The following is a 10262-nucleotide window of genomic DNA, read 5'->3' as shown; positions in this document are numbered from 1 at the left end:
CTGAATGAGAGCTCAAATATTTCTTGGGATGCATCAGTGGCATACATGGGGAGGGAGAAGACTAAGAACTGGGTGAAGAGGAAGTAGTTCATACTTCTGTCAAATAACAGCAATGCTCTGGTCTTCAGATGGATTGGTCTTCCAATTTTCTCACTGGCTAAAAACATTTAAATTGGGAATAATTTCTTAATGGCTGATTTCTATTGATAATTCAGTTGCTCACTGTGTACACAGTGCAAGGCCTTAATTTGGAAGTGTTGAAAGAGTTGACTGATAGTGGTCCAAATTTAAGCTTATATTCACTGCCTACTACTGTTAAATAATTGCTACTTTGTTGATCTTAAACATGTGCAATCATTAAAAAAAACCAAAATGGGTGAGGTCCCCTTCTGGGCACAGAAACTCTTGGAGAGGTCAACTTGTGGCAGCTGGGATTGGGGCAGCATGGACCAGCAAGATTTATTCTCTTTTTGTACTTGTACAGTACAAGTATTTGAGGACTTTTGGTCTTAAAAAAGCTAAGAGAAGTACTAAAAAAATCCCACTCAAATCATAAACTCTATAATTATTTTACTTAAAAGAAATCACTTTCCATAGACTTCAGTCAATAGAGTTTGCTTTGGGATCCATGTCAAATTTATTTACTAATTTTATTAGCGTAGATTTTATGTATGTTAATTCACTGAATCATTTTCAGGTGACACCATACAAAAAAAAAAAAAAAAAAAAAGAACTCTAAAAAATAAATGTATAAATAAGAAATACAATGTACTGTTTCCTAACAAAATCAGAGGACTGTACAGGAATGCATGTTAAAATAACATTTTGTCTATGCATATGTATAGCTTAGCCTGCTGTTTGGCAAACAAGTAGATGTAATGTGCTGCTGTATTTACTTGCTAAGCCAGGTCTTAATGGCTCTCTGTAAGGATTAACCTATCTTTAGAGAACAGAAACTATGACCAAAAAAAAAAAAAAAAAAAAGGCAAATCATGTCTATCAGTGTATTGCAGTTGAAGGTTTAAACTCATTTACAACCAGTTATTTAAGTTACTTTGATTCCAATCAATACACTTAGTTGCAATTAATTTTTCCTCAGAAATCTAGCTACAGGGAGAAAAATAAATGAAAATGCCAGAAGCTGCAGCTGGGGCACCAAGGAACAAAAAACCAGGCCAAAAACGTGGAATTCATATTTATCACTTACAATGTGCCCACAAATCGCTTATTTCCATAAAATCTATTTAAAAATGATCTTCCAAGAGAATAGTTGCATTTTAATTGCACTTGCTTATCATGTTGAAAAATATCTACATGTAAAACATTCTTTTACTTTTCTCCCAGATTCAGAGGTTTAAGTACACCACTACTTTCTGGAATCAAAACACTTTGGTAAATACCTGTTTTTCTTCAGTGTTACAAATACCCTCTTAAAGGTAACAGCATCTCAACTGACTGTATTCTCAGATACCTGGCTGCAAGATTGAGTCCAGAGAGTGGTGGTCAATAGCCCAGTGTCTGGATGGAGATTAGAGACAAGTGTGTGTCAGTGCTGGAATCAATGCTCTTTAATATCTTCATCAATGACATCAACAGTGGGATTGAGTGCACCCTCAGCTAGTTTGTGGTTGACACCAAGCTGTGGGGTGTGACTGACACACCAGAGGGATGGGATGCCATCCAGAGGGACTTAGACAGGCTTGAGCAGCAGACCCAGGTGAACCTCATGAAGTTCAAACAAATCCAAGTGGAAGGTCTTGCATCTGGGTCAAGGCAACATCCACTACCAATACAAGCTGGGGGATGAAAGGACTGAGAGCAGCCCTGCCAAAAAAGACGTGGGAGTACTGGTGGATGGGAAGCTGGACATGAGCCAGCAATGTGCCTTCACAGCCCAGAAAGCCAGCTGTATTCTGGGCTGCATCAAGAGAAGCATAGCCAGCAGGGTGAAGGAGGTGATCCTGCCCCTCTACTCTGTGCAGGTGAGGCCTCACCTGGAGTACTGTGTTTGAATGTGGAGGCATCAGTACAGGAGAGACATGGACTTGTTAGAGTATCCAGAGAAGGGCCACAAAAAGGATCCATTGAATAGAACACCTCTCCTACAAAGACTGAGACATCTGGGGCAGTTCAGCCTGGAGAAGAGAAGATTGCAGGGTAACCAGATAGCAGCCTTTCAGTACTTAAAGGGGAGCTACAAGTAAGAAGGGGACAGACTCTAGCAGGGCTTGTGGTGACAGAACAAGAACATTGTTTCAAGCTTAAAGAGCATAGGATTAGGTAAAATATAACAAAAAGGTCTTCTATGATGAGAGTGGTGAAGCACTGGAACAGGTTGGAGATGTGGTGATGCCCCACCCTGTCCCTGGAGACTTTCAGGTCAGGCTGGTTCAAACTCTGTGCAACCTGATGTAGCTGCAGATGCCCCTGTTCACTGCAGGGGAGTTGGACTAGATGACGCTTGGAAGTCCCTTCCAACACTAAGGATTCTATGATTCTATGTGATCAGATTGCTGCACAAACCAGGACAGAAACAATCCACTTTTGGGAGTCCCTTCTTTCCATCTCCCTCCTTGCTACAAGACACATCAATGCATGGGCTCACCCAGGCTACAGAGAGGCGCCCTAGGGCTTAGTGGCAGAGGCACACTGAACCTGGAAAGCTCTGCCAAATTGAAGAGGCACAACAGAGGCTCCTGTATTTCTATGATACAAATGCACCTCATTGTCCTGTGGGGCTCAGCGGTCGCACAGAAACCGCACTGCCTTCACAGGACAGCCTCTGCATGCCTCTGACATGGTAGCACAGCTCGAGTTTAACAGCTGATCTGAGCCCACCATAAAGACGTTTAAGAAGCCTCTCATATATAACACCTGGAATGCAGTAATGAAGCAGTAAGCCAAGAACACAGGTACCAGAACTTTATTAGACGTTTCACTGGATACAAAGAAACAGTATTTATTTATTTATTTATACATTAATACACATTCTTCTCATAAAAATTCACATTTGCTATACAGAACTGTAGGCATTTTTTACACAACATTTATTAAAGTACCATTAAGTAGATCCTAAAAAGAGAAGGTGCAGCTCTGTGAACCTTTGTGGGCACAACACACATGGAGCTCCATGTCCTCAATGTTACACATTCGTTCTTCCCACAGAAATGGAGAAAGTCATTCAAATGCATTAATGCTCACTTGGAATAATAAGGCTTCTGTACAGAGACCTGAACATCATCAGGAGGCAGTGTGGCAATAACATCCTAATTATCACTTTGCATGATCCTAAAGCTACTCATGTCTGAGACAGGCAAAAAACATTTGTCCTGACAAGACTTTCTATTTCTTTTAAAGTTATATTTTAAGTTTGTATCATCATTTTCAATAATAATACTTATATACAGAGCCTAGGATTCTGCTTTAAGGATCCCAGCTTCACAGCAAAACTGATTTTCCAGTTCAAGCATTCAAACCACTCTAGGAATTTGCTGATCAAAGTGACTTTGGCAGAACCTAAAACCAAGGGAAGAGACTAGTCTTCTTTATTCCTCTGCAGAAAAAAAAGCATAACTGCATCTGAAAATCAAGAGACCCTCACTGGCTTATCATCCAGTTTGTCTTTAATTTGAAGAGAGAAAGCGTATGATTGACTTATCACCAGGCAAGGTGAAGTCCTTCATAGAGGACAAGCGTATGTCATCTGGAGTGTAGAGATAACCATCGGATATTAGACAGTGCCATCTTTTTACTTTGTAAGAACTTGTGAACTGCCATGGTCTAGTGAGGATGACAAACCTGTAATACTTTGAGCACAACACTATTCACCAAAGTAGTTAAGGGATGAGAATGTGAAAGCTGAAATGAGCAACACTGAACAGAGACGAAGGAGAAAACTGGAAAGATGCTGCACTGTAGCTGGTCAAAGATAACAGAAGAGGGTCTCGAAGCAGACTTCTGCCTCCCTTCTGTCATTGGTTAAATAAGTCTTGCTGAGGCTGACTTCATGCCAAACAAGAATGCTCTGCCTACTGTTATCCAACCAGCTAGGCATGAGGCACACTCTTTGTTCTTCATGTCTTTCAGCATCACCCTTAGAATCAAACAGAGGCATCTTTCACATGAAACCATGAAAGGAGAGCTAGATTTAGTTGTAGGAATGGTAGGGGGGAGAGGTCATACCTGTGGGCAATAAAGAGATTTACATTCCCATTCCTAGAGCACTAGGCCCTGTCAGCCTTCAGGAATTTACTACAACCATCTTAATTTAAGCTGTCAAGGCTCCTGAAAGCAGAATGCTGTCGGTGGGTATGCAAGGCCAGGCTGCTCAGCCTCAAGTATTCATCCTTTTTACATAAGGATTTTTACAGTCCCACCTGTATTGGAACAGAGTTCAAAGCTCTTACTGCAAACTTACAGCTAAATTCCAATATGGGACATGAGCAGTACTGCACAGCATCCAGGCACTTCCACAAAGCCAGGGTACCACAGCCTTAATGTCATGTCTGCATCCCAGAAGAGGACATTCAGACCTTTCAATTGCATGGACATGATTCCTGCTGGCATCAACAGGAGCAGTGTGTATGCAGAAGTGATTTGCTCTGTAGCACACAGGAAACCACATTTTTGCCACCATGTACAATCAAGGTTGTGCAAACGTGCTATTCTCTGTTCATCAATATGTAAATGAGCTCCAGGTAACTTCAAGTTTAACTCCTTAATGCAGAGAAGTGAGGGAGTCAGCCCTACAGTCAATCCCCAGTAATGCCTGAAATCAGAACTCATAATTATGGGCTTTAAACACGATTATGCAAATGCATTAAGGCAGGTTACATAACTGCCCTTTTCCTTTAGGATTAATTATTATTTCCTCATACACTGTAGACAATCCATACTTCCATACACACACATATCTAGAAAACAGCAGCACAGTTAAAACTAAATACATCACCGAACTCCAACATACCTATAATCAATACATTGCACATACTATAGAGCATATTTTAACCTCATCATTGGTAAACATACACGATTCAGAAAAACATTGACTGTATGTAACACAGAAGCTACCACTGAGATATGGCAAATACATCATATACGCCATTAGCTTTTACTTCACTGAAAGAGTTTAGAAGTTTAAAATGATGTTAACTGAACTCTTGAAGTCACCAAATAGTCTGCTCAGTTGCTAACACCTAATGCTCCAAATACTATAGTCAGCATAAACAGCACTAGAGCTATATTTTCAGGGCACTCCTTCAATCTAGCGAAGTTAACTGCTTTTTTATGTCCTTTGCAACACAGCATATACTTATTAGTCAATGACTATCTGCTCCCTCTCATCCCAGGGTAAAACATTAGTAAATGCTTTGAAGTTACTAGAAATGGCCTGGATTTGTATCAGTTTGACAGAAGGACTTAGCCCAGCATACAGAATCGCACATTCCCTCACGCACGTGCAAATATATACACACACATATGTACGTTTAAAAGAATGGCTTGCAATGGCAGAACCTATACAACTAGTAAAATAACCAACAGCAAATGAATAGCCCCCTGACTTTAAAACTAGGCTCCTTTGGTCTGGTTCTGAGTCTTTGCCCAAGGCTGGACTCATACTCCTGGAACCAGCTGCTGTACTGTTTACCATCAATTCAGGTTGTGTTAACATCAAACGAAGAGACCCTCAGCTAGCATGAACTGAAAGATGGAGCCACTTAGCTTTACACTAGCTAAGAAACTGCTCCACTGCCTTTCATCTTGAGTTGTATGAGGCAGCTGTAACTTTTCATGACTGAAAGAAAATGTAAGTAATCACACAAAAAGGTCAGAAAGCAATGCTGCTTCATATGCACCCAGTGAACATAGCAAGGGGGAAAATGAACACAGGAAGAGAAAATGTCTTGACAGCAAGTGACATCACATTTTAAATAAAAGGATGCTCATGGAGATCAACAGTGTAGACAGGTATTTTTTCCTCTGATAGTCTGATTACAGTCATCTAACTTTCCATGCAGGATCCCTCATAACACATGGGTACGAACTTCTCAAATAAATGAGGTCAGACAACTAGTCCGACCCAGTACTGCAGTTCTTTTGCAAGAACATTTCTGGATGAAATCAAAAAGTTTTAGCTGCATATGGATGGCAACACGGGCCTCTAGAGTGGTCCAGTTGTGTTGCATAGTCTTTTCTGGCTTGTTCTTTTCTGGCGAGATCTCCCAGATGATATCCAGCTGGGAGTGTATCCCCATCAAGACAGTTTGATTACAGTTTTGGTGCCTTACAGATGAAATCGCCAGGAAAGAGTGGATAGCATGCTTCCCCCCATCTCCATTTTTTTATTTTAGTAATTAAGGCAAGTTTGTTTACCTGTCCCCATCATAAGGTACTGTGCTTCTCCAACAGAAAGGAGATCGACAGCAAAATGAAAACAAATTTTCTGACCAAAATTTAACATTTTCCCCAATTAATGGAGAAACTATGTGATTTGTCTACTATCCTTCTTGTCAGAGGATTGTTGGTTTTTTGTTTGTTTGTTTTTGCTTTTGCTTTTATTTTCCAGCACCCAAATGACAATTAGAATACAACGATGCTAAGCAAACATTTCATAACAACGTCAATAAGCTGAAGATATGATATAGCTTTATATTTATTCATATACAAAGGCACACACACACACACAAACACGTTTTCTTCAACAAGCAGAACATTTGCTTTGAGTACACCCTTGTGTAAGCGAGAGACCTGGTGTGTATGGTGTGTATTTGAGCCAGGGGTCCCAGGAGGAACTCATTGTTGGTGCTCTTAGATCCAACAGAAAATCAGACAGAATCCAAAAAACAAACCCAATTTTTTGCTGCATCCAAAGATCCTCACTGTTTTACAGTATTAGAAGGATAGCCTAGGATGTACTAAGTAGCTAAAGAATGACAGGAAGAATCTGGAAGCAAGTAAATCCAGCTACACAGAAGGATAAAAGGAGCACTTCACACCACGTGTCAAATAAATAAGCAAACATTTTCATGTTTCTCTATGACACACTCCACATGGAAAACGCTTTACAAACTAAGTAAAACAAGTTTTCAGTTTGCACAGGCTTCCTGAACACACATGCTCTGGTTGTACTGTATGTGTCCATTACATTAATTTTGCTTGACAAAGCTGTGGAGATTGACAACAATGCGCACCAACCCTCCTGACATCTTGTGTAGTCCTGGATGAAAGCACCAAGGTCTACCCCTTGTTTAATGCAAAGATGGGCTGTGGCTCTTGGTAAATATTTTAGATCAACTTGAGTCAAATGTTAATGCTGTACAAAACCTAACTGGCTTAGATCACAGATTTCATTAAGGATGATTTTTACACTCTTAAACACAAAACTGCTAATCCAGGAAGCATCATAACTTCCTAACATTTGCAGTTTTCTTTTCCAGAATAGCATTATGGAAGTGTGCATGGATGTCCTTGTATTGTATACATACATTTAAAATGTGTCTTCATTGTAGAGGTACACTTAAATGTTTCTCTGCTGTACACACGCGTGCACACACACACAAACACACACACACACATTTTCCAAGGCACCCTCTCTCAATACAAAATAGCAGCAAGTGTTCATTTTAACCCACTTCTTCATAAAACAATTAAAAAAACCCTACAACAACAACAACAAAACACAACAAAACCAACCAACAAATCCCCCATAACTCACCTATTTCAGTGAGACCATTTTTGTTTTGATAGATCTGATGATAGATGGTAGTCATTACCATCTGACAGAAAATAGCAAAGTAACATATAACGTTTTTCTCCCTTCTCACTGAGTGGAAAGTTCCAGCAATATCAATGAAACTTGACCCTAGTCTTATCCTATAAAGCACTGTAACATTTCAAAGAGCATTTTCCTTGTATGACAATATAGCATCTATTGGTTTGTACAAATGAAACATTTTGCTTTCCAAAGCTGAGTGTATACGCATTGATGTAATAAGGACATCTGACTGATGGCACTATATCCAGTTAGGTGTTATACAGTGGCAATGCTCTTATTTTATAACTCACTAACTTTTCCACATATTTATATTTTATATGCTTTGTTAAAAGCGCAGTGATCAGAGATTCCACTGCTAGAACAGTGCCATTCAACAGACTTCTAAGCTTGTGTTATGCTGCATTATTTTCCACATACAATGGAAGGACTATAGCATATTGTTTTTAGCTAGATACTGAACTACTACACTCTTTAGTACAGCAGTTCTTCACTGTGAAACTGGCACTGAATTTTTTTTTAATCAGTAGAGAAGTGTTGTATTTACAGGTACTCCAAAAAGAAGCTCACACAGCATCTATTTTTTCTAAACTATATTTTTAATCCTGCAGAAAGCATATTTCTACTATAGGACAAAATCCTGCTCATTGATTCCATACACAGTCCATGCTAAACACAGTAAATTTCTCTATTAAATTCAATGGATGTTGGATCAGACTTTTACGTGAGGTTGGTCCTGGAAAGGAGCAGTGCTCTAAGCAGGCCTAACTAAAGCCAAGGAAAATGGCTATACCTGCTAAAGCCATGGAAAATGTACATTGGCAGCACCTAGTACAAACTTAGCTCATCAATACGTAACTGCTGACTTACTTAACCTGGGGCAGAGACACTGAAAAAACTCCATTTTGAGAAATAAAAACAAGCAGGATTTAGTCAATGCTCTGAGCAAGCTGAGTAATGCATCGTGTTTACTGTCCAGTGATTATACATGAGTTGGAGCCATGACTTTGTATTTACTTCACAAAGGCATTTAAACCTGTAGCTATCAATAAATACAATGCATTAAATCACCTAACAGATGAAGTGTAGCGGCTTAAAATTTTACGGCCATATAGACTGTCCTCAGACGCCTGGTGTAACGTTCACACCAGGGAATCCTGCTATGGGCAGTCAGAGAACAAAACACATCCCACTATGCTGAAAGCAGCAAATTTCTTGGCACTGCTCATAACCACAGAACACAAGAATTGCATTTGGTATCTTATGGAAAACATGTAAATGGTCTTATATCAAACACTGTAAACATGGTTAGTTTTGCTCTTCACATGAAACACAAATGTAAAAAATGATCATAACTGATTAAAATATTTTCCCTAAGCTGAGACACTGAAGCCCTAAACACTTCAATGTGTTTTAGGAAGATCAGTGTTTTACACAATATTTCTTTTAAAATGCAATCTTTTCTCTCTCTCTCTTTTTTTTTTTTTTTTTTTTTTTTTTTTTTTTTTTTCCAATTCCAAATAGTGCAACAACAACCATATTGCAGTAGTATCAAGTAGTGTCATCTTCACCTTCATCCAGGGTATAGTTGAGCTTTATAACAGTGCTGATAAAGTCACCGAGTTCTACAAAATCTGCAGTGATAATATTCACACCGCTCTCTCCCGGTTTCTGAGTTCGGACCCACTGCATCATTGCAGGAAGAGCCCTAAGGAGAAAACAGGAACAATAATTACTTATTAAGCAGCGAGACAAATGCACTGAGGCAGAATTTTCCAATATCAACTCCCATTGATCTCACTTGGTTTCTGAGGGATACATGTGGGTTACTGCTCAGGCTTTTGGAAAATTCTACTCTTTATAATTCTCATCCTCTGGATATAGCATGTTTGATTGTATTCAGCTTCTCAGAAGAAAAGAATAAAAGGAGGGTCATACAGGCTTATACTAATTACTTACCTTGCATAGGATCATGAGAATCAACCAGACACCTATTGGTATCATCTGGACCTATGATACCATGAGAATTGCTTATGAAAACAAAATAAGAGAGAACTCAACGCCATCTACAAAGCATGTTTGATGTGTTCAAGGGAATACCAAAAATAGTATTTTCGGAGACCACCATCATTTCTATACTACAGATACACTATAAATACAAACTATACTCAATACCCTTTCTTTCCTAGTACTAATATCCCTGCCATGAACTGTATTTCATCATAAACAAATGATTAGTAACTGAACTAAAAAGCACCACAGTCCCTTTTCTAAAACAGCATATTTTTATTATGTCAGACCCCCAGTGCTGAGATATGTGTAAAAGGTATCTATCTAACTGAAGTATAATTCTTCTGATTCCACAAAAATATAAACCACTGATCATTGGAAATACTATGGGAAATGAAAGGGCTCCACAGTTCTGCAGCAGTAGTCAAGAAAAAATATCCAGTGTTCAGAAGTTAATAAGGTCAAACAAAGTAAAGTACAG

The 10262-nt window shown here is 39.2% G+C and overlaps 1 protein-coding gene across 1 annotated transcript in view; it reads right to left on the bottom strand.

The window, feature by feature from the left end:
- Nucleotides 1-2927: 2927 nt before the first annotated feature.
- Nucleotides 2928-10262, bottom strand: part of PLCXD3 (phosphatidylinositol specific phospholipase C X domain containing 3) — a 96316-nt gene continuing 88981 nt past the window's right edge. Inside the window, exon 3 of the mRNA XM_031605029.2 lies at nucleotides 2928-9479. Within this exon, the coding sequence (XP_031460889.1) occupies nucleotides 9323-9479 (157 nt within the window). The 3' untranslated portion in view covers nucleotides 2928-9322. The remainder of the gene's footprint in view (nucleotides 9480-10262) is intronic.

The sequence above is a fragment of the Phasianus colchicus genome, chromosome Z (genome assembly GCF_987193195.1).
Source record: "Phasianus colchicus chromosome Z, bPhaCol1.hap1.1, whole genome shotgun sequence".
Lineage (NCBI taxonomy): Eukaryota > Metazoa > Chordata > Aves > Galliformes > Phasianidae > Phasianus > Phasianus colchicus.
The sequence above is the reverse complement of the archived record's forward strand: the minus strand, read 5'-3'. Positions and strand labels throughout refer to the sequence as shown.